We start from the raw sequence: 27,183 nt of genomic DNA, 5'->3' as shown, positions 1-27,183 counted from the left end.
TTTTAATGTCTGGTATTACTGTATGTGGATCAAACTTCTGTAGGAATCAAATCTGTGAATCATCCCTTTTGTGTTATTTAGATTTCAGGAAAACAACACAGCAACATATAATTAAATAAGATTTAGAAGTTAGGTGTTTAAGTTAGGTGACAATGGAATAGTGAAATAGGACTTCAGGGGAAAGGTTATTGTATAAAGCCAGGAAAAAATTAAAAGCACGAACAAAAATACTCCTATTTCCTTCACTGAGCAAAAAGGACACCGCTGCAGACAGGGAATCTACCTATCTTAACCTAATCACTTACAACTGTTCCTTTAAGAATATGCAAATTGAGGAATGGGGAAATATCTCAGGTTTATCAACGTGATCAAACAGGTTAAAGGTTGGAGTGCTTGCATTTGAAGGCTGAAGCATCGACTAGTGTAAAGCAAACTCTGTTTTATGGCTATGGGCAGATGCCTGATGAGACTGAAAGAAAAGATAGGCTAAAACATTTACAGAGGAAGTAAATGAACACTTTGGCAATCACTCAGAGCACACTTTATTCCCTAAGCTGACGATGTCACACTGTCGTTAGCCAGACTGACACCCTTATGTACTATTATTTTAGAAACACTAGGCTGTTTACAGGACTTACTGACATTTACACTAGTTTGAAAATTTTCAATAAAGAAACAGTGATTGCCATAAATATAATGTAATTAATACAATCAATTGTCCAATGAGCAAAAGTCAAAAGCATGCATGGCTTTAGAATGACATTGGGTAGCGTGCCGCTTGCATATCCTCCAAGATGACAATAGTGTTCAAAAAAACTAATTAAAAAGACCTTTACAGACATAAGATGTAATGATAGATATTAAACAATTGCTGTAAAAATTGATGATAAACATTTTGAGAATAATTTATAAATCATTAGTTCTACTAGCACAAAATCTACCATATATATATATATATATATATATATATATATATATATATATATATATATATATATATATATATATATATATATATATATATATAGTAGATTTTATATGTTATATATATATAATATATATATAAAATATATATATAAAATATAAATAAATATTTTTTATATATTATATACACACTCTATTCTCACCCTCCGCGGGTGGTCTCATCCACTTTCCAAGCTCGGGTCCTCTACCAGAGGCCAGGGAGCTTGAGGGTTCTGCGCAGTATCTTTGCTGTTCCTAGGACTGCACTTTTCTGGACTGAGATTTCGGATGTTTTTCCAGGGATCTGTCGTAGCCACTCCTCCAGTTTGGGGGTCACAGCCCCTAGTGCTCCGATCACCACAGGCACCACTGTGGCCTTCACCTTCCAAGCCTTCTCCAGTTCTTCTCTGAGCCCTTGGTATTTCTCTAGTTTCTCATGTTCCTTTTTCCTGATGTTGCCATCGCTTGGTATTGCCACATCCACCACTACGGCTTTCCTCTGCTATATATATATATATATATATATATATATATATATATATATATATATATATATATATATATATATATATATATATATATATATATATATATATAATATAAAAAATATATATTATATATATATATATATATAGGCAGGCAACAAGGAATGCGGCAACAGCCAAATACCTCCAACGAGTAAGGCAAGTCCTAAGAAGCCAGCTCAATGGCAAGAACAAATCCCGGGCAATAAACAGCTACGCTCTCCCAGTGATCAGATACCCTGCGGGAATAATAAGGTGGCCAAAGGAAGAGATACAGACCACAGATGTTAAGACACGAAAGCTCCTCACCATGCATGGAGGGTTCCACCCCAAATCCAGCACCCTGAGACTGTACGCTAGCCGCAAGGAAGGAGGCCGAGGACTAGTGAGCGTGAGAGCCACTATCCAGGATGAAACATCCAAGATCCATAAGTACAGTATGGACTGGAAACCCCAAGGTCAAAGTGGGAAACACCTCCCAAGGTGGTAGAGAACGAGCGAGCCAAGATCCTGTGGGACTTCCAGATCCAGACTGACAGAATGGTAATGGCGAACCAACCAGACATTGTGGTGGTGGATAAAGAGCAGAGGAAAGCCGTAGTGGTGGATGTGGCAATACCAAGCGATGGCAACATCAGGAAAAAGGAACATGAGAAACTAGAGAAATACCAAGGGCTCAGAGAAGAACTGGAGAAGGCTTGGAAGGTGAAGGCCACAGTGGTGCCTGTGGTGATCGGAGCACTAGGGGCTGTGACCCCCAAACTGGAGGAGTGGCTACGACAGATCCCTGGAAAAACATCCGAAATCTCAGTCCAGAAAAGTGCAGTCCTAGGAACAGCAAGGATACTGCGCAGAACCCGAGCTTGGAAAGTGGATGAGACCACCCGCGGAGGGTGAGAATAGAGTGTGTATATAAGACGAACGAATATATATATATATATATATATATATATATATATATATATATATATATATATATATATATATATATATATATATATATATATATATATATATATATATATATATATATATATATTCGTGATATTTAGAGAGAATATAATTAAAATATATCTATTTATTTATATTGCTATACATGTCTACCGGCGCAGATCCCAGGTCAGCTGACGCGGGTGTGAGCACAACGACGCTTCCTGTCCACGGTCACATGCGCGCGTGAGTGTGTTTAGTTTCACTTCCGCACTCTTCTGCTACTTGGAGCCGGAATATTCACTTATACACAGGCTAGTGTTAATTAGCCTGGGCTGAAACAAAGAACGATTACGTTTAAAAACCCCGTCTACGCGCACGTGTACTTTATTTTACCAGCGTAGCGAAAAGTATCCGCTACAAAGCTGAAAAAGTCAACCAGGAAGCGACGGTGCCGTAAGGAAGCATCCTCCGCTCGCTACATTTTAAACTGCGTCCATCCTGAACTCAACACGTCGCTAACGAGTTTCTCCCTGTTCTCCCGCAGCGGTGGGAGTTGCGAAGGCAGGAGCGCGGTGTGATCCACAGTCTGACCGGCGGCGGCTCCGCACAAGGTTGGTTCAAGTGACTTATTGCCTCGCGTGCACAGGACACACACACACACACACGCAGCGTGAACATCAGTGAAGCTTTTCAAAGTGCTTAATTCAAACACTCAGCTTCTCTTCTTGGCTGTTTTCTGTACTGACGTGTTGCTGCATCGAGCAGTTTTTACAGATAATGACCACATGGTGCGTCTTTCTTCCTCTTCTCAGGAGCCATTTCATGGACAGTTTCCTGTAATGAGTATCAGATCTCTTAGTCTCGTCATCATAAAATAAGATTGTAGGTGGTAAATATTGACTAATTGTTTATTTGTCATTAGCTGACGCAGATGAAAGAATAATCCCAAACTGGAGTGGCTTTTTTAGACAATTAATATTTTCACCAAATCCCAAATTCACCATTTACTGTGACTCCATGTCTTATAAATAAAAAAGAGGATTCTGTAAACCATTATTTTTTTTACTAATTAATAGAATGTGATTATGTTTCTGAACCATTTCTGTGTGTTTATAACGGTTCCAGATGTTCGTCGCACCCAGTCGAGGGCCCTTCTTGCTGTGGACCCTGGCGATTCAGCTGGTCCTGTGTGGCGTATGCGCCGCTGACGGCACCGATGAATGTACATTGTTGTATAAATCTACGAAGCAGCAGGACGACATCAAACGACTGGACTCACTCCTACATAAGAAGTAAGAAGAGGCTAGAACATTTTATCTACTTGCTGTACGGATTGCTGACCTGTATTTGTTGTCACACTAACAGCTTCACAGTGGATCACAAGATTGAAGAGGATAGTTACACATACGTCTTTAAGCTGTGCTCAGATGCAGGGGCAATCCCAAAAGCCGGGTTAATTCAAATAAATAAAAAGGAAAAGGACCAGAAACCAACTGTTATTGGCATGTATAACGCTACACAGGTCATAGGAGGAAGTAAGTCTTTAAATAATTATCTCTCATTAATCTTTAGGCCTTTTTATTGTGAAGTAAATTGATGCTTGCTTTTCTAAAATTGGAATATTCTGTTACATCCTCTTTAGAGAAAACTACTAGACCATTGCTTTAAATCACTGTGGGCTTTGATGGTTTTTCTTTTCTATCAGCTGACTGGGTGATGTTGATCTACCAAAATGGGGATGCGTATGACGGCCACTGCAACCGGGAAAAGAGGAAAGCCAATATCATGATCACCTGCAACAGGAAGATGGAGGCGGTAATGAAATGAGGACTATTGAGATCACCAAAGCTCACATAGAGCTCACTTTTGCTTCCAGTAAAGTTTTATCTACGTCTGCATGCAGTGCTCCTGTGTGTAATTTGCCCTTTCTCTGTTGCCCTCAGGGTGAGCTGGCAGTCGTGCTGGAGGACAGGGAGAGGGCGAAGGACTGTTTGTATCTCTTTGAGCTGGAATCCAGTGGAGTGTGTCCTGTTATTGAGTCCAAGCTGAGCACTGGCACCATTTTACTCATCATGTGCGTGAGGATAGTCTGTCATGACACAGGAAGCCAAATGTACAAAAAACATCTATTAGGTATTGATTACTGTTCATGTGATTTCTCTTTTTTTTATAGAGGGATTTGCCTCATGGCTGTTTACCTCATTGGAGGTTTCCTTTACCAACGGCTGATTGTTGGAGCCAAAGGAAAGGACCAGTTCCCCAATTACCCCTTCTGGGTGGACTTTGGCAACCTGACAGCAGTAAGCCTGAGCGGCTGTTCAATAACATCACTGAAATTTCACGCACACGTGATGGTTTCCCAGAATTCACAACAAATTCTACCTCCTCCCCTACAGGATGGATGTGACTTTGTCTGTCGGTCACAGAGTCGGGATGAGTCTCCAGCTTACAGGGCAGCACCCACACAACCTATAGACGAGCAGCCAGAGGAGAGAGATGACCACTTGCTACCTATGTGACCTTAATGTATCAGAAATGGAACAGACATTTTTACTGTGATAAAGTCTTTCATGGGTTAGATGAAACTGCTGCTAGACACTAGTCTGTTTTCTTTTCCTGGTTTAGGTCTGGACATGTTCAGACTTTATGCGGTCCCGGACTTGTGCCTAGGGCGACAACTTGTGATGTTCTTGTCACTGGAAGGAGCATGTTACTCATAGGGCTCACAGGTCTCTCTTCTATTACCTGCTCACACATGCATTTCATGGTGGTTGTTTTATGTAAACATGAAGCAATTTTATGATGAATTATAAAGTTATAAAAAGACACTGTCCATGAAAACCTGCTACAAGAGGGGAGGTGAAGCAGGATTTCTATGTAACTCAATGTAATGATATATTGCTCACTTTTCCTGCATAGCTATTTGTTGTTTGAAGTGCAGGTTCCAGCAAGTTGTTCCATCTGGGGTCCTGGATATGTTGTTGGTTACGAAACATGCAACTGGTGGATTTGGCCTTTAACTCATTGTAGTTTTGTTTTGGAAGGTAGAAATCTATCGTAGTGTTGGGAAAGGTGTTACAGTTCTAATTCTAAATACTTAGTGTTGTTACACAAACGGTCATCTCAGCAAAAAGGTTTGACATTATCCTTTTTGACACATTGTAAGAAAATGTTTTCTATTAACCTAAATGTAAACCTTACGGTCAACCATTCCCTGAGCTAAAGCACCAAATGCAACAAAATTAAAAAGTAATGATATGTTTGATTTACAAGCTCTTAATTCAGCTAAAGAGTCATAACCAGTTTCTACATGAATTGTGGAATTCAGAGACTGTTTTATTTCCCCAACATAAAACAAATGATCAATCACTGCAAAAGACAAGTGTTTATAATCCCAAAGCGCATATGAATAGTGATCAGAGTCAAACTCCAGATGCACTGTTTGGACGACCACCTTCAATTTTGTAAACTCGCGTTTGACCAAATATTGAAGCTGCTTTATTGCGAATACTTTACTTTTTGTTAGTATGATACATAGTGGAAAAGAAAACACTTTTGCATTGACTGTATTTCTGTTCTGAAGTTATAGAATGATGAGATATTTGTACAAATCTAACTAATAATTCTCCTAAAGCAGAGCTTTTGAACTTATTGGAAATTATGATGTTTTCAGTTTAATTGTCAGCATGAATTCTTGTGTTTGCTTTGATTTGTTTCTGTCACTTGCTTCTTTGACTGTTCTTTGCTTTGTTCAGTAAATTATTTCCTGGATTTTGTTTTGCGGTTGTAGTCAAATACGCAATACATCTGCTAATTCAAATATGATTTAGGTTACAAACCGCTTTGTTCTTCTGATTCAGAAATGTAGGGGTGAACTCACCAAAGTGCACTCACATTAGGAGATTCAATGGGTATAAAAAGTTTTAATAAAACTATTATATGCATAAAGTATCATTATCTCCTTTATATAAAAGATATGAAGTCTATTAGAGGCTGTATACTTTTTTATACGGTTTTAAGGTTCAATCAGTTTTGCCAGGTTGTTAAAGATTCTTGAAAAGGCAGAGAACACATTTTACAAAAAATGCATATGATATTGTAATCGTGTATTTTGCTGTCAACCAACATAAACCTTTTCCAAACTAAACCTACCCTTATGGCATTTTGTGAACTGAAACATTTGGGACTGAGGGCAGAATGATTCAAGGAAATGATGGAAATTAAAGCCGACTGTCTTGTGTGGACAAGTTTTTGAAGCCCTTCACAGAAATATAAGCATATTTGCAAAGGCAGATCCTGGAGATCTGAGGAGGAGCTAAAATAATCTCTGTATGTTGTTATATGTCCTTAAATTTCAACTCTAAGGGCAAATAAGCCAAACCAATGTGATATCATGTAACTTCCAGAATACACATTTCATTCAACCATGCTTCCTCTAAACCACTTTTGCAACATTTCCAACTGTCAAATGTTTTGGCAACACTGGACATGCACTGTTCTCTAGTGCCACCTGCTGTGCAACTGTTAGTACTGTTAAATTGTTTTTTATTTTTATTGTATGTTTATTATTTATTATAATGCTAGTGACATTTCTCACAACAAATACATTGTTCCAATTTAGGGTTCTCTGAAATTTGTATGTGCAAATATTTAAAGGATTAAACTAAAGTACTACTACTACTACTCATAATAATAATAATAATATTAATAATAATAATAAGAAGAAGAAGAGGAACAAGAAAAAGAACAAGAAAAAGAAGAAAACACTGGAAAGCAACACTGAGGTCCAGAAGATGGCGGTAGCACCGCAATAACATATAAACCGCCAAAGAAGAAGTCACCGTGTGAAGGGCGGGGCTTCATTGGAGGCAAATTTCTGTAAAAGGGGAGTCGTTGTTTGTAGTTGAATCGAGAACGGAATACAAACAATTTAACTGTGAAAAGGACAAAATTAGCAAGGAGAGGTAAACGCATAAGCACGCCGAAGAACACTGAGCGCTGACTTAATGGAAAGCCGGTAGCCGATTACTTGCTAGCTCCCTCTCTGCTAGCATCGCTAGGTAGTTTGCCTACAGACGTTAAACTAACGTTGCACCGTTTGTTGAGCAGATCTTAACGTTAGCATAAAACTAACGGCTCGGCCTCAATCTAGCACGTCTGCTCACCGTCTTGGTACAGACGTGTAAGTAGTTTAAGTATGACATGCCATTCTTTTGTTTCTAGCTAACCAGCCTAACAAGTCCATTGTAGTTAGCCACAGCTGGCTAGCCTCTTTCTTAGTTCAGCTTTCCTCCATGTTGTTCTTTCTCTCATCTATCATGTTGACAGCTGCTCTACTCGTGAAAATACCACCGTGCGACTGATCGTCATGATTATTGTGCAGTTTGTTGGCGATGATACTGTTTGCTAAGCTTGTAAGTCACCGTTGGTTACAGCTTTGTGTGGTGTTGCAGCTGCTACAGCTATGGTTTTGTGTGTGCAGGACCAACGCCATGTTCCACTGTGTAAAAGCTAGGCATTATCAGCTGTATTAACTTCTAAGGTTTAATCCACCATCTCTCGACACGTTTTACCAAATATCAGCTACATGCAACATTAGCCCCTCTGAGCCTTTACAAACACAAACGGCTTTGTGTCGTTCCGAGTTTCCACTTAGCAATGACATGTCCAACAAGCCTTCATTGTGTATTACACATACAGCTGTATCGTTCTGCTAAGTGATCTTTTGGGTTTCAGCAGCAAACATGGATGCAGGTGAAGATCAAAACACAGGCACCAACAGTGGAACTCCTCAGACCAGTGGGAACTCCCGTGCTCCCCAGATCGCCCACATGTCTCTATATGAGAGACAGGCTGTACAGGTGACAGTTTGTGTGCTAAAAGCATCAATGTTTGAGATATATATGTATAATAATGCGTAAATAATATGCGTATGTGCTTCTCTTAGGCTTTGCAAGCATTGCAGAGGCGGCCGGATGCAGCACAGTACTTCCAGCAGCTTATGCTGCAGCAACAGATCAACAATGCACAGCTGCAGAACCTGGCTGCTGTGCAACAGGTAACCAGAGTTATTATATAGAACTAAAGTCAGTACATTAATATGTACTGACTTTAATATAACAATAACATAAACTGTTATTGTTATTATTGTGCTACTAAAGTCTTATTTTCTTTTCACCAGGCCACACTTGCAGCTAGTCGCCATTCTAATACACCAAGTAACAGCATGTCTCAGGCGCCCACCACTGTGAGGTTTTATGTCACTTGTTTAGGAACACAAACACAATGTGTTGATTGATCTAAAATAGGTTAATATTTCTTTTTTTTTATATTTCAGGTCAACCTAAGCACCACATCTGCAGCAGGGACGATGACTAATCCCCGCCCCCATGGCCCAGCCACCTCTGCCACAACTACAGCTCTCAACCAGTCAGTGCTGCTTGGTGGAAATTCAGCAGGACAGGGGCAGATGTATCTTAGAGTGAGTCATGCAATGTTTCAATTTGTTTTTGGTCAAATTGAAAATAGTACAATCTGTGCTCAATGCCTTGTACATTTTTAGGACCAGAAACATGGGCGCAAATTAAGTATTCAAGGTAATTATGCCGGTATTAATTGAACTTTGTTAACGTCCTCCATGTGTAGGTCAACCGCTCTCTGAGAACTCCAATTGCTTCTCAGCTCATCTTCATGCCTGGTGGTACAGCAACAGCTACCGTAGCAACAGTTGCCCAGGCGCAGCCTCAGCAGCAGCAACAGCAGGAAGTTGCTCCTAACACTGCGAGTTCCCAAGCTGACACTGATCAGGTTTGAACATGGCTGCATTTCTGTAATGGAGATTGTGACTTCTTGTAGGTGATACAGACAATATAACAACATAAACATAAACAAAACAACACAAGTCACTTCCTCCGTTAGGTTTTTCAAATGCAGTTAATCGTACTCTGCTGTTTTCATTATCACCCAGGTGCAGAACCTCGCTCTTCATTGCACTACCTCTCCCAGAGCAGTTGCTGTTAAGTCTGAGCTTCCAGAGAGGAAAGATGCTGCCAGCTTTCCTCTCAGTCAGCAGCAGCAGGCTTTCCCTCAGACAGCTCAGCAGCAGCAAGTGCAACCGCAACAACAAATGGCCAAACCCAATTTCACGCAACAAACCACTGCCAACACAATGACTGTGAAGTCTGGAAACCAGGCTGCCATGACTGTTACTCCTGCTGTCTCTGTAGCTCCCTCCTCCGCCTCATCACCAGCACTCCCTCTCTCCCAACTTCTCCTCACTCCCTCTGCTGCCCCTGTCATCCTGGTTCCCACCTCAAGTGTTCCTACCTCCACCCAGGGCTACCCCATCGCCTCATTGACCCCGAAGCCTAATGTCAACACGCAGACCCTGGTGGTGCAGCCGCTGCAGCAGGCCACCAATACTGCAGAGAAAATTCCTGTGCCCATCCAGCCCAAGACAGCTCAGGGACACCGTTTACCTGTGCAGCTGCCTCCCAGACACCCGCCTCCCATTCTACCAGCTCCACCTAACAACAGCCAGGCTACCGCTGGGGGTCACAACCCTCCACACATCCCTGTCCAGCTGGTGGGGGCCAGACAGGGCTTAGCAGGGAATACACAGACTGTGGCTTTGGCACAGGCCCGGAGCAGCACAGTGCAGGAAAATTCACTTGGTGGAAATATTAACGTAGCCTCCAACAACAGCACAATGGTAGGATGACTCGCGGGTTTTAGTTATACTTATTATAGATGCACTGTTTAGCTGGAAGGATAGGTAGCTAATTAAAAGTTATTAAAACTAATGTTTTTTTCCCCCCGCACAGAATCAGACAAAGCCTGTCATCGGTTCCCTTAAAAGGAAATCGGACAGTGATGCTCAAAATGAAATGGTAACAGAAACTTCTAACTCTGCTTCCATGAAAGACGCAGCCCCCCCCTTGTCTCCTGCTCCCACAAAGGACTCTGGTAAATGGACAATTTGTCGTCTGTAAATGGACATTGCATCTTTTTCCTCAGATCTTAATGGAAGCTCTGTACCTTCTTTTTGTTTCGATGCAAAGCAGCTCCTCCAGCAGCTGCTGCCTTCTCGTCTCCACCCACTCTGTCCTTGCCTTTACCCTTGTCAAGACTCGGGCACGGGGACAAAGACAAAGCGCCTGTCCCCCAGGCAGTGGTCAAACCCCAAGTCCTCACCCACCTCATAGAAGGCTTCGTCATCCAGGAGGGAGCTGAGCCTTTTCCTGTAAGTGCGCCCTGCCAAGACAGCACATGTAGTCAGAGGCTTTATTTGAGCTTACACTCTCTAAGCATGTTTGATACAATACCAAATGTCACACTTGAATTTTATTTGACAGGTTGCCGGACTCCTCAAAGACAGAGATTTTGCCCTGGTTGGCCGCACAGAAAATGGTCCTCCAAGTAAGTGTTGAGTATTGTTGAAAATCATTTTACGTATGATATTTTGATTTAACCTTTGTGTTTTCCCTCTAGTGTTGAAATGCGAGTACTGTGGAAGCCTTGCCCCCGCCAGCCAGTTCAGAGGATCCAAGAGGTTCTGCACAAATACTTGCGCTAAAAGGTAGAATCTGTATTTGCAGCTTGTTTTAAATCCTCTCCTAGACACATTTTATTGTAGAGACTTGCCTTGCAAGAGTTCTGCTTCCAGGATGCAATTAATAGCATGGCTGCAGTTCAGATATGTTCCTCGCTCAGTTACTGAGGTCAGGGGTTTGTTTACAGCCCACTGTACTTCTCATATCAGGTTTTCTGTCCTGGGGTTGATAGAATATGACAGTATGACTGAATGCTGGTGTCAACTGAGACAGTATATAATAATGCTTCTTGCTTCGTGTTATATTGTAATAGTTGTGCCTTCCTAGCACTGACTAGTTCTGGGTCCACAGGTACAATGTGAGCTGCAGCCAACACTTTAAGACAAGTAGAGGGAGAAGTGGTGTGGGGCTGACATCACCTCCAGCACCCACTGAGAGCAATAGTAAGCGTAGAGGACCAGGTCGCAGGAGCAATTCCAGTACGACCTGTAATAAAATAGCAAACAGGCCTGTGCCTGTTAAGGTAAGATGTAGTCGTGTCTATGGTCACATTTGTAGACTAGAGCACCAAATGAAGCATCTCTGACAAACGCTGGCTCCTCTTTTTTTCATATAGTGCCACTCTGAGTCCAGTCGCTCAGAGGATGTATCCAGCGATGGTGAAGATGACTCTCCTTCACTCTCCCCGAGCTCTTCACACTCGTGCTCCAGAGCTGAACACAGTGCTCCTCTGTCTGACAGCTCTGCCCCTGGTAGCCTCCCACCAGAAGGGGCCAACTTCCTCTCTGCTACGCCCGCTCAGTGGAGTGTGGAAGAAGTCTGCCGGTTCATTTCTTCACTTCAAGGTCGGTGGTCAGCAGTTGGTTCAGAAGAAGTTTGCTATTTGTGAGTTTTAGTGCTTAATGCGTCGCTCTGTTGTGCTCAGGCTGTGAGGAGCTGGCTGCCCAGTTTCTGTCACAGGAAATAGACGGGCAGGCTCTGCTGCTTCTGCGAGAGGACCACCTCATATCCACTATGAACATCAAACTGGGTCCTGCTCTCAAGATCTGTGCCTCTATCAACAGCCTGCGTGAGTGAGGCAATCAGTGCTTCTGAGCGGCCACCAGGGGGTGTATCCTCCGAACAAAACATGGACCTGTTCCTCTGCTCGCGATGAGACAGCGGCGATATTGTCCTCTACGAAACAACGGTGCTTCATTGATGATGTGGAGATGGATGGTTTACTTCTTGAATTCTGAATGTTAAAGGAATATGTTGTGTGCATGCATGAATGGTGATGGACAGTCAGTAGTGTTCGCCAGTCGTTCTATTTCTTTATGACTAGACATCTTTTGGTGTGTATCCTCCTGAGGAACTGTGCAGCTCTGCAGTAACCAGTGCTAGTTCTCCTAGCTAGGACCGTTCACCTGTTGCGTTGACAAAAGAAACGTTGCCTTCATGCTGTACTTCAAATGGTGCTTTGACTTTAGTAATATGCTTTGGACAACTTCATTTATATTTGTCAGTTTTTTTAGTAGTATTTTTATACTTTTTTTTTTTTTACCATAGATTGTCAGTCCAGGCTTCGAACCCACCAAGCTTAGAACACTCAGAAAGCCTGGTATTAGTTCATTTTACCAGTTATTAAAAGTTTAGTTTTTTATCTTTTCCATTTTGTACTACAATCAGAAATATTTTTTCAATACAATATAGCTTTAGGAGCTTTAATCAACCTAACTACCTGAAAAAGGTATTTCTGGTAGTGAGAGTGCTCTGTGTACATGTATGCAGTACTACCAATAAACGATACCTGTTACTGGAAGTAACGGTCTGCTTTATTACTTCCGCTAACGTCCACTTTAAATGTCAGGGTCATTCGCAGCCTTGGGATGATCATTTATTAACATGTAAACAGTTCCACTCATTCCTGGCTCATCCATGTGATTACATTCATGTCCTTCATCTCTATAACCCTGCCTAATAATAACATAATAAATGTTGTAAAACCATATATTACATCTTTTATATGAATTGGCATGATTTTCTTAGGAAGATTTAAAGTACTCTATATTTACACTTTACCGTAATTTCCCTTCTGGGATTATTAAAATTAGCAACGATGCAGCAACTGCTCACTGGTCCAGCCAGTCGGGTTTGTGCACACCTTCACGTTGTAGTAATGGCAGAACTAGAGTCAAATGATGTCAGTCATTCTGAAATATGTCCTCGGGCTGATGTTGGTGGCTACAGAAAATTTTGTGTTCCATCTTCCAACAACACTGAAGATGAAGATGTGTCCAAACCTTGACTGGCAGCGTGAATCTAAACACTGAGTGTTGTATAAGTGCTGCTGTTGGGAGCAGGGTCCTTCCCTCCGGGTGCATGTCGGTCAGAAGACGGTGTAGCTGTTGGCTTCCCCGAACCCTGCCTCCTGCAGATACTGCTCCAGGTTAACTGGCCCCGGCGCCTTCAGGACTTTGTCAGAGGCGCTCTTCTCCCCCGAGGAGAGCTTCTGGCTCACCTCGGCGAGGGAGGCCCGATCTTGATCCTTCCACTGGCAACATGCCTTAATGACAGAGTAGCTGAGCGAGCGATGAAGAGAGAGATGAAGTTAGAGATCATCTGGTGAAAGGGGTGAGCAGCTTTAGATTCGGTATTTAATTAATTATTTAATGCAAAGGACACTTACAGTGAGTTTGGGCAGTTGGAGGGTTTCTTCAGACTTTTCCCTCGTTGATGAAACTGCAGAAGCTCATTCACTGTGACTTCTGCGAATGGAGCAGCACCTAGAGTGCATATAGAGCAGGGAGGGAAGTAAATAAATATACAGCAGATATATGATGTATGTGATATAATGCAATAACATGGTATAACACTGTCATTGTGTATATCTTACCTAGCGTCACCATTTCATATAACATGATGCCAAACGACCACCTAGAGAAACACAGGCAAATAATCTTTAATGATGGACTGTGATTTAAAATTGATTGAACTGCTGCATCTTCTCATCTGTGGAGTGCTGTTTTATGTGTACGTGAGCCTCACACGTCGCTGCTGGGACTGGCGGCTCGCTTGGCCAGCACCTCTGGGGCCTGCCACTTCTTCAAGCTGGAGTCGTCCCTCTGAGTGGCGGCCTGGTTCTTCCTGGTGAAGACGCCGTGCAGGCCCCACAGTTTGGCCGTGAACTCCTTGGTGACCAGAACGCTGTGGGCTCGGACGTTCCCGTGGATGAGGTCTTTGCTGTGAAGGAACTCCTGAATTGTGGGAAATACGCAGCCTGGTTTGAATCGTGCGACTTGTGATGTTAATGCTGATTTCACAGAATCTGCCCTTTGGACAGACTCAGGTGTGATTCAGAAGTTTGTCGATCATGGCATACTGACCAGTGCTGACGCCACCTGTTTGGCCATGGTAAATAATCGTCTCTCAGTCATTTCACAAGGAGACGAATCAGCGCTATCCTAAAAAACAAACATTTAAACAAGTCGTTCTCCACAACAGTTGAAATCAGCCGCTGGAGCAGTTCGGCCCTGCTCTCACTTCCTACCTGTCTGCACCTCCACAGCAAACTGAGGAGGTCTCGGTTCTCCAGCTCCTCCACGACCGTCACCAGAGGCGCTCGCAGGGAGATGACACCCAGGAGCTCAGGCAGGAAGGGATGAGGCCCGAGCTGGGCCAGGAAGGAGGCGAAGCTCAGGAAGCTGTGCCTCTCTGTGGCGTCGGCAGAGTCTGTGGCGAGGAGGAACGAAGGCGTGAAGGCACTCTGCATCCTGTGGACGAACCCGCCAGCCATTCCGCTCACGTACCATTCAGCACCCTCAGAACCACGTTCCTGTTTTCCATGCGGGCTCTGTACAGGGACACGGAGGAGTCGGAGCGCAGCGGGAAGGCCGAGGACAGGGCCGTGACCTGGTTGAAGGAGTCGGGCAGCCTCTGGCGCGGCAGCTCCCTGGGCTGCACGATGGGAGTAAAGCTGGGCCTGAAGGTGTGGGCCGGGAGGCCGGGTCGCACTGAGGGCGCGCCCGCGCCCATGTTGAGGCTCTTAGACGAGTAGGTGTTCGGGGGATTGAAGGTGGAGTAGGAATCGGGCACGTCCAGAGCGATGTTTTCATTCTCCAAGACGTTGATACCAGGAGGAGCTGTACGAAGGAGAGACAGGAAAAGATGGAGAAGCAGAATATCATTCAAATAGATGGAGCTGGACTTGAAAGGCCAAATGGCAGATATTACAGTCAGTCGGGGCCTGAAGTGGACAAAGTTTTTTTTTACCTGCGTCTCAGCAAAACCACATTTAAATGTGTCTGATACTAAGATGCTTTGGCAGTGGGAGCATTGTATGATGTAACCTTTGAAAGGTTCAAGCCCTTTAATCTCTTTGGGAAAGCTGCTCCACCAGAAGCACCTTTGGGAGGAACCTGTTAGAGGCCGGTACGGACAGAAGCCGCCACCACGTCAGGTCAAACCTGTTTGGGCTTTTATGCAGGCACCTGACTGTTGTTTGACTGATGACATGCAAAAAAAGTAAGATAACAATTCCAACCTGCGGAGGGTTTTATCGTTCTCACCATCGATGCCGTGCAGGACCCTCCTGGGGGTCGACTTGGAGGCGCGGGGCCGGACGCGGTCCACTTTCTCTGGACAGAAGCGCAGCAGCAGGATGAAAATCAGAGTGACCACGAAGCTGCCCAACAAGAAGACCGGCACCACGATCACCTCCTGCTCGTACGCCCTGATCTCTGCAAACAGACGCCGACGCGTGAGTCACCTCATGTGGCTCGTCCCATTTAACGAGGCCTGTAGCGATAAGACCCGGATCCCTCGGCTGATGGGACTCACCGCAGAACGTATCTCCTTGGGTGCAGCCGTAGCCCGACATCCTGTCCAGCGTCTCTGTTGATGGACAAACAAGGAATAAAAGGCCGAGCGTCAGGCGACCGGCGCCCGGGCCCCCATTGTGTCTCTGGAACCGAACCTTAGAACAGTAACTGAGCCAGCGTAACTGAGAGCAGGAAATGCAGGTGTTGTGTGACTGAGGTATGTGGAGCATGTTCCCCGTCTGCCTAGAGAGCGGCTCACGCGTCATCAGCTCTGATCTGTTCCATCAGCGCCCACCGCTTTAGACTCCTGGTACTAATCACTAATAACGCATGCAATAAAGTCCACATTATCCTGTTGAATAGATCTTCATTCAACAAGTCTGACCCACTAATTCTTCTGCCACTGTGCAACACGCCCTCAGGACAAATATGAGAGCGGATTCTGAAGCAGTGGAAAAGAACACGCAAACTCAGATGTCCTGTAATTGAAGCTGGAACTAAATTGAACTCATGCAGCAGCACCAGCTTACTCTAGCTCTCACCTCCATTAAGAATGAATGTATTTTTAAAAACAGGAATGACAGCCCTTGTATAGAAAACTCCTACCTGGGATCCTTCAGTCTAGATTTATATCCCAAACAAACTGTTAGTTCCTTTTATCGCAGCCTCCTGTTTTGCTTCATCACATGGTTTGGTTTTGTCCATACGTCCTTCCAGGTAAACAGTCTTGGTGGTGCTCGTTCAGATCCTCATTGTGTTCTGAGGCGCCGGTGATGTGTCAGGCTCAGGGGATCGGTGTTTTCTGTTTGTCTGCGTTTTACCTTCAGCGTTTCCTTAACTCCGCCCTCCTCACCTTCTTCACGCTTCTCTTCCTGTCTCTCTCCTTCCTCCTCTCTCTCTTCATCTGGCATCTGCCACAGTCGCACACAGGCATTGGTTGCTATTAAAGCCCCTGTACGGCGGTTACTAGTAATTCTTCCTTTCTCCTCTTTGTTCTCAGAAACGGGTCCTGGCACTCATTGTCATGTTTTAGGCCCGGGCCTTTTGTTGGACGCGTTGGCCCTCATTGCTCTGAAACCTGTACGACAAGCTCTGCTTGTATTTAGTCAGCAATGACAAACTGCTCGTCTTTCTAAAAACAGGACTCACACACATACAGTACGACAGCGGCCCTTAAGAATGAAGGGAACATACACATGTTTCTGATGGAAACGTGTAATCCTAAATATAGAAGTTATTTTGAAATGAGAGAGACATTTCATCACAACACATTTTTTCTCCAGCTTCTTTATATAATGTTTTTATCTAGTACTTCATGCACAGTAAATAGGAACTTATTGTGGTTTTTACATTTTTATAGAGTCTCATCAAAAAACACAAACTGTTCCCACATGTTTGATGTTGAATAAAACCTGTTGGTGGAATTACAAGAAAACCAAAAACTATTTAAAACTATGTACTTTTTAAGCAATGCATTACAAACTTTGCTATAATGTTTTAAATAAGGCCTTTCAAAGACATTTAAACCTGAATTGAACCTGTTCCTGCAGCCACAAATGACCTAATATTTAGTGGACTGAGTAATGTTTCATTCAACATGAGGAACAATGTGATCTTGGTTCACCAGAGGACATTCTAGTATTGTTGTATCAAGTTCACTAAGTTAATGCTTCTGTGGTGGCAGCACATGAAGTACTAGGCAGTGACACTGAGGCTCATCTGAGACAGACGACTTCCATCCTACAGCTTTGCAGCTGATTTCTCAGGTTGGGGTCCGAGCCACTTCTCACCTGAAGCGGAGAAAAACGTGAGTCTGAGAAAACTACAGCTGATAATGTAAACCAATGTTATTTCAGATTGAGTGTTTGTCGCTGATGCAGAGCAGAGAGTACTTTTCTCACCAATGCAGTGAGCCATGAGCTCAAATCTGTCAGACCCAAAAAAACTCTCTTGTTTTCCATTTACATGACACACCAGCAGGGGAAAGCCAAACGCCTGGAGAAAGACAGATTTTAGTTTTATTACACTGGAATAATGTGCCTGATTTGTCCAAATTAAAGGAGCACTCACTCCGTAATCAAGTGCAGCCTGTGTATTGCTCTTCAGCTTGTCTTTGACCTCCTTTGACTTGGACAGCTCCAGTATTTCCTTGATCTCGCTGTCAGACAGTCCTGCCTTTAGCGCTGCCTGGAATAAAAAGAACAGTTTGACAAAGCTAACTCATGATTCTTACGTGTTTTTAAATCCAGAGCAGACACGTTATTACCTCGCACAGTGATGCGGGCTCAGTAATGTCTTTGTCTTCGCTCCAGATCCTTCTCCACAGCTCTCGCGACACCTGCTCCACATACTTGTCTCCACCCTTCTCACTCTCTTGCACTGCTGTTATAAATCGCATCGCAGACAAGGATCCTGAGATAAAATAAAAACTGATTATAAAGCATGTAGAATAAAAAGGTATTACTTTATACTGTATGTGTATTACAAAGAGAGTGCACAATAGTTATATGTATCTGGTTAAATATAGAGTATCACAGATAACAAAGAACTGAGGTCTAGCAGCTCAGCCTACACATATCTTGTTTCTATTTACCTTTCTCAAACATGACATGGAAAGGGTCAGATGGAAAATTCAAAGAAACATCAAAATATTCTTTCAAGTGGCTCAGATCGTGGATCATGTATTTAAATTTGTTTGGAACCACAGCAGGGGGCTTGTTGCCTGTCATGACAAATAAACAGTATATGATTTATGTTACAAATAACCTTGAGTATGACACAAAAAGCACTGCTGCTGTTTACACTGTCTGCATTCACCTGATCCCTGCATGACGCCAGACAGAAAAGCAGGACGCAGCTTGAGGTCTATGTTCCACACGGTTCTGTAGCGGCACATCACCTGGAATCAATCACGTAATGATCATTGTGCGCTAAAAGCTTCCTTTAAAAGGGACACGCGGTTATGTTATTGTCACTTTCGGCTTAAAAAGCACAAACCTCAAATCCAAGCCAGGTGTACGGAGAAACCACATCATAGAACAACTCAACCACTTTCCTCGATGTCATCTTTGTGTCTGCAGGATCAGCAGCAGCTCTGTCAAGTTAGGAGGGTGAAGATGTGTGAGCTCGTACCTTCAGCCAGTCACACTGCTCTACGTACTTTAGATGTGGCTGCTTTCTGGTTCATACATCACTGTGTTTGATGTTGAATAAAACCTGTGGGGAATTAATAGACAACCAGCACTTTATAGTGGTACTTATTACTTCATAGACTGCTGTCCCTGTATTAAGTACCTTTTAAGTAATCTGTTATTAAATTATCCTCTAATGATTCAAATAATTTTTTTTAAAGATATTTGAATTAAACATGTTCCTGCAGCCACAAATTGTTAATATTTGATTAATTAACATGACAAAGAATGTGGCATTGGTTCACTCTAAAACATGCTAGTACTGGATTCCCGCAGCAGTACCAAGTTCAATGAGTTAATGTTTCCTGTGGTAGGAGTACATAAAGTACTAGTCAGAAACTCAAAGTGTTAACTAGCTACAAAGAAAATGATTGTTTTTTATTCATCACCAGATTTGTAGAGTGATAATAATAGAAAAATAATAATAATAATAAGTTCACAGTTACCTGAATTAATTGTTTTATATCAAAGCTTCGTAGGTTCGTTGGCTGTCAAGCAACAGTGGTCATTCTTTAACTCCATTAATACCTTGCCACAGATGGAACAACCATTTTACTACGATAAGTAAGTAAGATGCAAAACCTCCAAAGTATTTATTCAAGTTTAATTATGTCAAAATTTCTATACAGGAATTACAAGTGTGTAATTGAATTAGGCACAGCATGAAGAGATGTTCCACAAGTACTGAAGAAAATCTAATTTATTAATGTGATGACATTGAAGCTCAAAACTTTGACAGACAGGCGACTTCCATCCTACAGCTTAGCAGCTGATTTCTCAGGTTGGGGTCCGAGCCACTTCTCACCTGAAGCAGAGAAAAACGTGAGTCTGAGAAAACTACAGCTGATATTGTAAACCAATGTTATTTCAGATTGAGTGTTTGTCGCTGATGCAGAGCAGAGAGTACTTTTCTCACCAATGCAGTGAGCCATGAGCTCAAATCTGTCAGACCCAAAAAAACTCTCTTGTTTTCCATTTACATGACACACCAGCAGGGGAAAGCCAAACGCCTGGGGAAAGACAGATTTTAGTTTTATTACACTGGAATAATGCGCCTGATTTGTCCAAATTAAAGGAGCACTCACTCCGTAATCAAGTGCAGCCTGTGTATTACTCTTCAGCTTGTCTTTGACCTCCTTTGACTTGGACAGCTCCAGTATTTCCTTAATCTCGCTGTCAGACAGTCCTGCCTTTAGCGCTGCCTGGAAAAAGACAACAGTTTGACAAAGCTAACTCATGATTCTTACGTGTTTTTAAATCCAGAGCAGACACGTTATTACCTCGCACAGTGATGCGGGCTCAGTAATGTCTTTGTCTTCGCTCCAGATCCTTCTCCACAGCTCTCGCGACACCTGCTCCACATACTTGTCTCCACCCTTCTCACTCTCTTGCACTGCTGTTATAAATCGCATCGCAGACAAGGATCCTGAGATAAAATAAAAACTGATTATAAAGCATGTAGAATAAAAAGGTATTACTTTATACTGTATGTGTATTACAAAGAGAGTGCACAATAGTTATACGTATCTGGTTAAATATAGAGTATCACAGATAACAAAGAACTGAGGTCTAGCAGCTCAGCCTACACATATCTTGTTTCTATTTACCTTTCTCAAACATGACATGGAAAGGGTCAGATGGAAAATTCAAAGGAACATCAAAATATTCTCTCAAGCGTGTCAGATCCTTGGACATGTATTTGAATTTGTTTGGAACCACACCAGGGGGCTTGTTGCCTGTCAAGACAAACAAACAGTATATGATTTATGTTACAAATAACCTTGAGTATGACACAAAAAGCACTGCAGCTGTTTACACTGTCTGCATTCACCTGATCCCTGCATGACGCCAGACAGAAAAGCAGGACGCAGCTTGAGGTCTATGTTCCACACGGTTCTGTAGCGACATATCACCTGGAATCAATTAATTATCACGGCGTGTTAAAAGCTTCCTTGAAAAAGGGACACGCGGTTATGTTATTGTCACCTCCGGCTTAAAAAGCACAAACCTCAAATCCAAGCCAGGTGTACGGAGAAACCACATCATAGAACAACTCGACCACTTTCCTCGATGTCATCTTTGTGTTTGCAGAAGCTCTTTAAAATTAAGAGGGTCAAGATGTGGGAGCTTGTACCTTCGACCAGTCGCACCGCTGCTAAATGTGTCAAAGTTCAACTAGCATGACGCCGCTTCTGATATTAATAAAAGTGACAATTAAATTATTTTGTGGGTTAAAAACGCAGACCTAAAGCTCAAACGTAGCTTAGTGTTAGCACTGTTTATTACAAGAGATAATAACACTTTCGTTGAATCTAAACACGGTTTAATGTTTAGTTAGCTACGGCTAGCTAGCCGTACAAGTCATGTGGAGAAGACTCACTTAAATGTCTGTTTGGAAACAAACAGAGCGTCACGTTACCACCATCAACCGGAAAGGATTCGTCATCGCCCATCATTTCTTCTTCTTTAGTGGTTTCACGGCGGCTGACATCCTTAAAGTTGTATTATCGCCTCCTACCGCCACTCCTCCAACACACATTATTGCTTATTGGTGGGTGGCATTGACTTCTTCTTCGTCAATAACATTATAGACCACTAGCTTCAACAGCATATATCGTTATACCCCCATCTCCTGGACAGGGGTATGAATTGTTACTTAAAAAACACTACATGTACCTGTATTTTTGTTTTTAGCTAATAATTATTGCTATGTAGAGTATATTGGTAAGATTTGAAGTGATATTTTCATGTCGTGTTTTCCAGGGGAAACAATTATACTATAGCCTGTATACACTACAGTAAATGTATTCCAAAGCTATGGATACAATTATTTTTCAGATGGAGCCATGTAACAACGTCTATATACTACTTTCTATTGCTGCTACTTGTCAATACATTACAGCATTTAAAACTCAACTTAAATATCTCTACCAGTACGTCCCCAACGTTTCATTCTTAAAAGTGAGTGGGTACTTACTGTTAAAGAGGCTTAACACACTGAAACGACTACTATGGACTGTGTGCTTTATGTGTGAGCTGTTTCCACTGAATGTCTTTTTTTAATCATCTCTTTTTATAAAGATTACCTGTGAACAAAAGTACAGTATAAGTGCATGCAACGTTTTAGTACTTTATATAGGAGGTCTCTTAACATATTTGAATGACATCATAAATAATTTGAGTGATTTTACCATTTATGAAACTTTAAATCATATATGAACCTTTTTTTATCATTTCTATTCTTCTAAGATACAGTTTAAATAGCATTATATACTATATACTTGTGCTCTATTTACATGTACATCATACACAAGGATAATAGAGACAATATAGACTAGCAATTTAAATATGTGTATGAAACTCTACTATCTACAATGGATTACATCTCCTCCTGAGGACTTGTTTGATCTTTGACTTCAGCTGGCACCAAACTCTCACTTGGTGATTTGTCACTGAAAAACAGAGAAATAATGAGCTGTATCACTACCTATAATCACGCTACAGACTAAAACATTATGTTTAATTTGATTTACCTCTCTCCATCTCTTTCTGTCTGCAAAATGAGGTGGAAAAGAATGTTAGCTCAAATCGTCAAATCAAATTGATTAAACTGCAGATCGTTCTATTTGACTGTGAGTTTGTACCTTTGGCTTCTGTGATCCACTGCCACCAGTCTTCCTGGGAACTCCGAGCGTCTCAAACGAGTGGCTCCGCACTCTGATGGCCCTCTGATGAATGAGGCAAAGGGCAAATGTCAAACGCGCACGTTTAAAAAAAATTCAATGGATACTAAAACTCACCTTGAAGTTTTCGATGAACCCTCCGCTCCCCTCAGATGCCCCCCGAGCACCCTCGGACGATGGGAGAGCAGACAGAGACGGATCCACCAGCATGCACTGAGAACGGGTGGAAAGCTCAGCCTGCAGGCTCTCCAGCAGCGACGAACGTGTGCGCAGCTTTTCAGAGACAAGAAGCCACATCCAGTCACGCAGTAGTAATAGCGGGCGACGGGGTCTCCCATCAATACTGTTCACACTATACCTCTAGTTTGCTGAACCTCTCTGCCTTATAGCAGGAGATCTCCGCATTGATGAGTTTGGTTAGAAGAAACTCTCGCAACAGTGAACGCTGAAAGAAGAGACAAAGGCATTTTAACTGGTATAATGGTAAAACACAGATAAGGCTCATGCATTAATACTAATAATGGCTCTGAATTATTGATCTGTGAATTAGTGAGGGAACTGAATGGTATAATAAAGCTATATATTAAAGTTCTCTGCACTTGGCGTTGACCTGTTGTTTCTTACTTCTTTAAAAACTGGAGGATCTGGGAGGATTGGACCAAAAGGAGGGACATCCTCTCTGGCTGTAGCAGACACCTGGGACAAGAAAGATAAGAAAATGCCTGAGTCTGACAGGTCCTTTAAAGCTGGGAACCGTCTGATTCACACAAACCTGGTAGGAGGTTTCATGGGTCTCCTCCCCCCTCTGGATCCTCCGGACCACCAGGAAGCAGTGCAAGAAGTGGGACTTGATGACGTCTGATAGAAAGGGAGTTTGTCCCTCCTGGTAGACCACCGCTACGATGTCATTACCGATGTGCCTCTTGCGCTGTAACTGCACGGCGACAGAGAGCGGACGCGTGTCAGTGTCCGCTCATGAAGCGCATTCACAGTCAGCGGTGACTCATCCCAGTAAACAGAGACTCCGACCTGCTGCGGGTCGCCCTCGGTGTAAGGAAGTTTAGTTGCAACATGGAACATGATGTGTCTGTCGTGAAAGGAAGTGAAGACGGCTTCGCTTCCCGTCTGACCGTGACACACATCCAGGCCTCCTCTGAACCTGAGGGAAGGGAGCCACGGGAGAAAGTCACACGCTGTTTCACGCCTCGTGCGTCATTTCTCCAGTGAAACACCAAAAGACTTCACCCGGTGAATCCTTGCAGCGGAACCGTCTCCCCCAGGAGCGACAGGAACTCTTTAAACCCCTCACTTTCGTGGTCGTTGCTGAGGATCTCCTCCTCAGTGAGCTACACAGAGATGGATGGTGTCTGAGAGGGAGTGGTGATGATGTGACGCCACCTTTCAGCCATTCCTATCAGTGCACGACAGCGGAGGGCAGTGGAGCAGCATTTATTCCTACCTGCCCCTCTTTTTGATATAAGACGCCGAACTTGAAGTTAGGAGACACTCGGTGCTCATCAAATGCAGTTATAAGTTCAGGAGCCTGAAGGGAGATGACACAAACACAGACTGTTGGATCATTCATCTAAAATATAGTATAGATATAAAATATAGCATTACCTTGAGGTAGCTGACCACTTCAAACTTGGAGACAGTCACTCTGTCACAAAGCATCTAGACAAAAGGTTAAGGTTGTAGATTTAATAGTTCAGTGCTTATTGTGGCACTAATGTAAATAACCCAAGCTCCGCCTTCACCAGCCACAGCCATTAAAAGGCTTCACACGAGGCAATGCAAATATTACATCATGAAACCAGTCTGATACTGGAGGGGCACCAGAAGAAGTTGCGCAATACAGTACCTTTGCTAATTCAACAGCGGACGGGATGTTGGTGAAAAGAGACACAGAGAAAACTCCATGCAGAGAACACTCCTTCATTCTGTCAGACAAGGCAAACCACATGTTATTTGAACTGTTCACACCGTAGAGGGACGATGAATGAAAGTCTTAATTTGTCTTCTAGACATGTTTCAGGCCGTGTGAGTTTATATTTACATTAAACCTCTAAAATCCAGTTATCAATACACGATGCTCGGGGGCGGCTGAAGGAGGCTGAGACTTGTTTTTGCCTGTATCACAGAAACACAAACAGGACGTCTTCACCTTAATATCACTCGAAGCTTATTCTCCTCCTCCTCCAAACGCACAGAGAGAACCAGAGGCCCCAGAGACGGATCCACCGCCGTGAACGAGTGGTGATACTAGGAGGGAGACATAGGATTAACGGAGGAAAGACAGAAACGATGTTAAACACAGTTTACTAACCCGAAAGCGGAAGAAGTCGTGGTAGATTTTGGCCTCTCGATCTCTTTCCATGATGTCATAGCTCTCTGGACCGAAGCCCAAGTGGGAAGAGGTGGGACTCGCATCTGCAGTCCTCTCCAGTGGAGGATCTATCCAGTAGCCCCCTGCTTTCGATGGCAGGATAAGCGGCAGCTCTCCACCTATTGTTAACAGCCGAGACTAAAACAGACGAGGAGGACTTGATAACGAAGATTAGGACTGTTTGGGGAAAACAAATGTTCAGGTGATCACACTCGAGTCTGGGATCAGACTCACGATGGCCTTGGGTTTTCATTCTGAGGCACACGACTAACCTTCAGAGGGAGAGGGAATTCACACCGCTGCTCATCGATCCTGCTGCCCTGATGGAGTATCGATAATGCGAAACTTCAGCTGCTCAGGCATCGCTGGACAACACGAGATCAATCGCTTTGCAACTCACCTGCAGCTTCTCAATGATTTCAAACAGCTCTGTGTCCTGTTGCAAGCAACAGGCAGCAGGCGTCGGGGTGAGTTGCAGACGATAAGAAAGGGAAGGAGAGAAACGGGGAGGAAGAGGAACATGACAAATGATTCAGCTGCAAGTGGAAACTCACTTCTCTGAAACACAGCGAATGAATATTAGGTATGTTTAATTAAAGTTGGACAAGGACATAAATGCTGGACACATAATGTAACGTCACCCTCTGGTTGGCGTTGGCTGAAAGGAGAGGTTTGCTCTCATTAGCGGGAGAGTCCAGGATGTCCAGTATGTTGTCCTCTGCAGATTCAAGCCTGCAACAGGTTGGTACAGACACCAAGCTTGAGTAGCTCCCAGAGCACACAGCAACTGGGTTGTTAACTCAAACAGCTGCAATAAAACAGAAGCCAAAGCCTCACCTCGTCTCATCCCCACACGTGAAACTGTCCATACTGTAAACAAGGAAGTGAGAAGTCCGAGAAGAATAAGTGTCATTTCAAGCGTCTGAGTTGAACTTATTCAAATTCTGTTGTAATTGTCACCGCTAATTTAAGTCAAACTCTGTTCACTTACCCTCCATATGCCCCAAAAGTGAAACTCTCCTTCCTGGATAAGGAGATGTCGTTCCTCTTTTCTTTCTCCATGCCTCCGGTGTCACAGGGAATGTTTGTACATGCCAGTTTGCTGCTGAGTCAATCAGGGCTGGTTAAGGTTGAATTAATTCACCCTATCATTCAGCCACAGCTCCTCCTCTCTGCCCCCTGCCTCTCGCTCATTTAAGCCTCCATTTCCTCCCTCCGTTCCTGCTGTCAGCCAGACAGGCATCATTAACTCACTCGTGGTCACAGGTGAGGCAGCCGCCGCAAACAGTGACAGGGGCTGCTTCAAGCCATCGATCCCTGTGCTTACGCGAACACACTTGGTGCTTTCTCATCCTGCCCTGGGCTTAAAGTCAGACGTGGAGGTAAATAAAGAAGCGGGTGAGACATTTTCTCCAGGACCTGTTACCCTTTGAGTTAGTGAGGGTCATCAATTATTGATGGCACACAGTGAGGGTGAGGAGATAGACAGCGGGGGAGAGTGAGGTAGGCATAAAGAGGAAGAGAGAGGGAGGAAGACAAAAAGAAAGGCGATAAAAATGACAGTATTTATTAATTGTATAAATGCTTGGCTGTTAAAGAGCTCTATTTTATTTACAAAACAGCAAATCGTTCTCTTTTCTGTTATGAATGGACTGATGTCTTTAATGCAGTGGGACTTTATATGCAGCAAACTGGTAAAAAAAAACATATTACACTTCTATGCTCTTCTGCTCTTTTAGGAAAGTTTGGAGTTTTTTGGAATAATAGACTAAACTGTTACATTTTTTAATCCAGTGCCTTGTTATAGCATGTAAGATAGCATTTTCATACTCAGAAATGTATAATCACATGTTGTTTTCAGTCCCTTTTTCTGCTTTGATGCAACTCCTAAACCAACAGAACTGCTTTTGCGCAATATTATTTTGATCTTTGTTTTTTAATGCTTCAGTAGTTCAGTAGTCCAGGAGTTTGTTTGTAATAACAGTGGATCTTTCTCTTAGATCATTTCAGGGCTGTTTGTGCCTTTAACATCTGGTCACTCATTTACAGAAAACTGATTCAAATTCAAAAATCTCCTGAATCCACCTCTGTCAGTTTCGTTACAGTAGCAGAACATCGCCCCTTTTTCGTAGCCGACCCTGTTGATTGGCCA

The 27,183-nt window shown here is 43.1% G+C and overlaps 6 protein-coding genes across 13 annotated transcripts; 2 read left to right on the top strand and 4 right to left on the bottom strand.

The window, feature by feature from the left end:
- The first annotated feature begins 2,614 nt into the window (after positions 1–2,614).
- m6pr (mannose-6-phosphate receptor (cation dependent)) lies at positions 2,615–6,369 on the top strand. 3 transcript variants are annotated; one of them, XM_029129067.3, is made up of 9 exons: positions 2,670–2,873; positions 2,965–3,031; positions 3,546–3,712; positions 3,786–3,955; positions 4,126–4,235; positions 4,364–4,494; positions 4,594–4,720; positions 4,817–4,946; positions 5,046–6,369. In XM_029129067.3, exons 3-8 carry the CDS (start codon positions 3,546–3,548, stop codon positions 4,937–4,939), a joined length of 828 nt encoding a protein of 275 aa, XP_028984900.1. In that variant the 5' UTR covers positions 2,670–2,873; positions 2,965–3,031; the 3' UTR covers positions 4,940–4,946; positions 5,046–6,369. The 3 variants fall into 3 exon arrangements, with proteins under 3 accessions (XP_028984899.1, XP_028984900.1, XP_028984898.1); XM_029129066.3 differs by lacking the exon at positions 2,670–2,873 and adding an exon at positions 2,615–2,663 and having other exon boundaries at positions 4,817–6,369; XM_029129065.3 differs by having other exon boundaries at positions 4,817–6,369.
- An 845-nt stretch (positions 6,370–7,214) lies between these two features.
- Positions 7,215–12,773, top strand: phc1 (polyhomeotic homolog 1). 5 transcript variants are annotated; one of them, XM_029128949.3, is made up of 14 exons: positions 7,215–7,384; positions 8,160–8,281; positions 8,368–8,478; positions 8,602–8,667; positions 8,758–8,901; positions 9,066–9,227; positions 9,388–10,131; positions 10,244–10,385; positions 10,481–10,662; positions 10,775–10,838; positions 10,911–10,998; positions 11,324–11,495; positions 11,589–11,817; positions 11,898–12,773. In XM_029128949.3, the coding sequence occupies exons 2-14, from the start codon at positions 8,165–8,167 to the stop codon at positions 12,047–12,049; spliced, it is 2,373 nt and encodes a 790-aa protein (XP_028984782.1). In that variant the 5' UTR covers positions 7,215–7,384; positions 8,160–8,164; the 3' UTR covers positions 12,050–12,773. The 5 variants fall into 5 exon arrangements, with proteins under 5 accessions (XP_028984782.1, XP_028984781.1, XP_028984784.1 ...); XM_029128948.3 differs by having other exon boundaries at positions 8,157–8,281; XM_029128951.3 differs by having other exon boundaries at positions 7,218–7,384; positions 8,157–8,281; positions 10,484–10,662.
- A 61-nt stretch (positions 12,774–12,834) lies between these two features.
- On the bottom strand, positions 12,835–16,753 carry styk1b (serine/threonine/tyrosine kinase 1b). 2 transcript variants are annotated; one of them, XM_029129014.3, is made up of 10 exons: positions 16,378–16,753; positions 15,791–15,844; positions 15,520–15,690; positions 14,761–15,093; positions 14,502–14,683; positions 14,338–14,415; positions 14,000–14,208; positions 13,848–13,888; positions 13,641–13,737; positions 12,835–13,533 (listed from the first exon to the last, which is right to left on the bottom strand). In XM_029129014.3, the coding sequence occupies exons 2-10, from the start codon at positions 15,828–15,830 to the stop codon at positions 13,341–13,343; spliced, it is 1,344 nt and encodes a 447-aa protein (XP_028984847.1). In that variant the 5' UTR covers positions 15,831–15,844; positions 16,378–16,753; the 3' UTR covers positions 12,835–13,340. The 2 variants fall into 2 exon arrangements, with proteins under 2 accessions (XP_028984847.1, XP_028984846.1); XM_029129013.3 differs by lacking the exon at positions 16,378–16,753 and having other exon boundaries at positions 15,791–16,361.
- Positions 16,754–17,040: 287 nt separating this feature from the next.
- Positions 17,041–19,023, bottom strand: LOC114842967 (glutathione S-transferase kappa 1-like). The gene is made up of 7 exons (XM_029129086.3): positions 18,769–19,023; positions 18,589–18,670; positions 18,365–18,493; positions 18,038–18,183; positions 17,842–17,958; positions 17,673–17,766; positions 17,041–17,561 (listed from the first exon to the last, which is right to left on the bottom strand). Exons 1-7 carry the CDS (start codon positions 18,835–18,837, stop codon positions 17,512–17,514), a joined length of 687 nt encoding a protein of 228 aa, XP_028984919.1. The 5' UTR covers positions 18,838–19,023; the 3' UTR covers positions 17,041–17,511.
- Positions 19,024–19,531: 508 nt separating this feature from the next.
- Positions 19,532–21,410, bottom strand: LOC114842966 (glutathione S-transferase kappa 1-like). Its single transcript, XM_029129085.3, has 8 exons — positions 21,343–21,410; positions 20,971–21,058; positions 20,794–20,875; positions 20,570–20,698; positions 20,243–20,388; positions 20,048–20,164; positions 19,879–19,972; positions 19,532–19,767 (listed from the first exon to the last, which is right to left on the bottom strand). Exons 2-8 carry the CDS (start codon positions 21,037–21,039, stop codon positions 19,718–19,720), a joined length of 687 nt encoding a protein of 228 aa, XP_028984918.1. The 5' UTR covers positions 21,040–21,058; positions 21,343–21,410; the 3' UTR covers positions 19,532–19,717.
- A 668-nt stretch (positions 21,411–22,078) lies between these two features.
- On the bottom strand, positions 22,079–26,168 carry rap1gapl (RAP1 GTPase activating protein-like). Its single transcript, XM_029129003.3, has 19 exons — positions 26,023–26,168; positions 25,869–25,901; positions 25,673–25,763; positions 25,432–25,467; positions 25,304–25,351; positions 24,972–25,169; positions 24,810–24,907; positions 24,507–24,585; positions 24,266–24,319; positions 24,105–24,188; positions 23,891–23,991; positions 23,675–23,804; positions 23,418–23,579; positions 23,270–23,341; positions 23,004–23,090; positions 22,763–22,918; positions 22,607–22,690; positions 22,496–22,515; positions 22,079–22,414 (listed from the first exon to the last, which is right to left on the bottom strand). Exons 1-19 carry the CDS (start codon positions 26,091–26,093, stop codon positions 22,342–22,344), a joined length of 1,677 nt encoding a protein of 558 aa, XP_028984836.1. The 5' UTR covers positions 26,094–26,168; the 3' UTR covers positions 22,079–22,341.
- Positions 26,169–27,183: the final 1,015 nt, after the last annotated feature.

Source organism: Betta splendens, chromosome 16 (genome assembly GCF_900634795.4).
Source record: "Betta splendens chromosome 16, fBetSpl5.4, whole genome shotgun sequence".
NCBI classification, from domain to species: domain Eukaryota; kingdom Metazoa; phylum Chordata; class Actinopteri; order Anabantiformes; family Osphronemidae; genus Betta; species Betta splendens.
This window is presented reverse-complemented; position numbering and strand designations above follow the sequence as displayed.

What these genes read in the sequence shown, in the direction of transcription:
- phc1 (XM_029128949.3), top strand. Translation starts at nt 8,165, where the DNA reads ATGGATGCAGGTGAAGATCAAAACACAGGCACCAACAGTGGAACTCCT. An exon ending in ACCTGGCTGCTGTGCAACAG is followed by an intron (nt 8,479 to 8,601) that starts GTAACCAGAGTT and finishes TCTTTTCACCAG; the next exon opens with GCCACACTTGCAGCTAGTCG. An exon ending in CCCAAGCTGACACTGATCAG is followed by an intron (nt 9,228 to 9,387) that starts GTTTGAACATGG and finishes ATTATCACCCAG; the next exon opens with GTGCAGAACCTCGCTCTTCA.
- styk1b (XM_029129013.3), bottom strand. Translation starts at nt 16,037, where the DNA reads ATGACGCGTGAGCCGCTCTCTAGGCAGACGGGGAACATGCTCCACATA. An exon ending in CCAAGGAGATACGTTCTGCG is followed by an intron (nt 15,691 to 15,790) that starts GTGAGTCCCATC and finishes GTCTGTTTGCAG; the next exon opens with AGATCAGGGCGTACGAGCAG. An exon ending in GGTCCTGCACGGCATCGATG is followed by an intron (nt 15,094 to 15,519) that starts GTGAGAACGATA and finishes TCCTTCGTACAG; the next exon opens with CTCCTCCTGGTATCAACGTC.
- LOC114842967 (XM_029129086.3), bottom strand. Translation starts at nt 18,837, where the DNA reads ATGACATCGAGGAAAGTGGTTGAGTTGTTCTATGATGTGGTTTCTCCG. An exon ending in ACACCTGGCTTGGATTTGAG is followed by an intron (nt 18,671 to 18,768) that starts GTTTGTGCTTTT and finishes GATTGATTCCAG; the next exon opens with GTGATGTGCCGCTACAGAAC. An exon ending in GCTCATGGCTCACTGCATTG is followed by an intron (nt 17,562 to 17,672) that starts GTGAGAAAAGTA and finishes TCTCCGCTTCAG; the next exon opens with GTGAGAAGTGGCTCGGACCC.
- m6pr (XM_029129066.3), top strand. Translation starts at nt 3,546, where the DNA reads ATGTTCGTCGCACCCAGTCGAGGGCCCTTCTTGCTGTGGACCCTGGCG. An exon ending in GACTCACTCCTACATAAGAA is followed by an intron (nt 3,713 to 3,785) that starts GTAAGAAGAGGC and finishes TCACACTAACAG; the next exon opens with CTTCACAGTGGATCACAAGA. An exon ending in GGCACCATTTTACTCATCAT is followed by an intron (nt 4,495 to 4,593) that starts GTGCGTGAGGAT and finishes TTTTTTTTATAG; the next exon opens with AGGGATTTGCCTCATGGCTG.
- LOC114842966 (XM_029129085.3), bottom strand. Translation starts at nt 21,039, where the DNA reads ATGACATCGAGGAAAGTGGTCGAGTTGTTCTATGATGTGGTTTCTCCG. An exon ending in TGGCGTCATGCAGGGATCAG is followed by an intron (nt 20,699 to 20,793) that starts GTGAATGCAGAC and finishes TTGTCTTGACAG; the next exon opens with GCAACAAGCCCCCTGGTGTG. An exon ending in AGGCTGCACTTGATTACGGA is followed by an intron (nt 19,973 to 20,047) that starts GTGAGTGCTCCT and finishes GTCTTTCCCCAG; the next exon opens with GCGTTTGGCTTTCCCCTGCT.
- rap1gapl (XM_029129003.3), bottom strand. Translation starts at nt 26,093, where the DNA reads ATGGAGAAAGAAAAGAGGAACGACATCTCCTTATCCAGGAAGGAGAGT. An exon ending in GTGGATCACAGAAGCCAAAG is followed by an intron (nt 22,516 to 22,606) that starts GTACAAACTCAC and finishes CTCATTTTGCAG; the next exon opens with ACAGAAAGAGATGGAGAGAG. An exon ending in ACAGAAAGAGATGGAGAGAG is followed by an intron (nt 22,415 to 22,495) that starts GTAAATCAAATT and finishes TCTGTTTTTCAG; the next exon opens with TGACAAATCACCAAGTGAGA.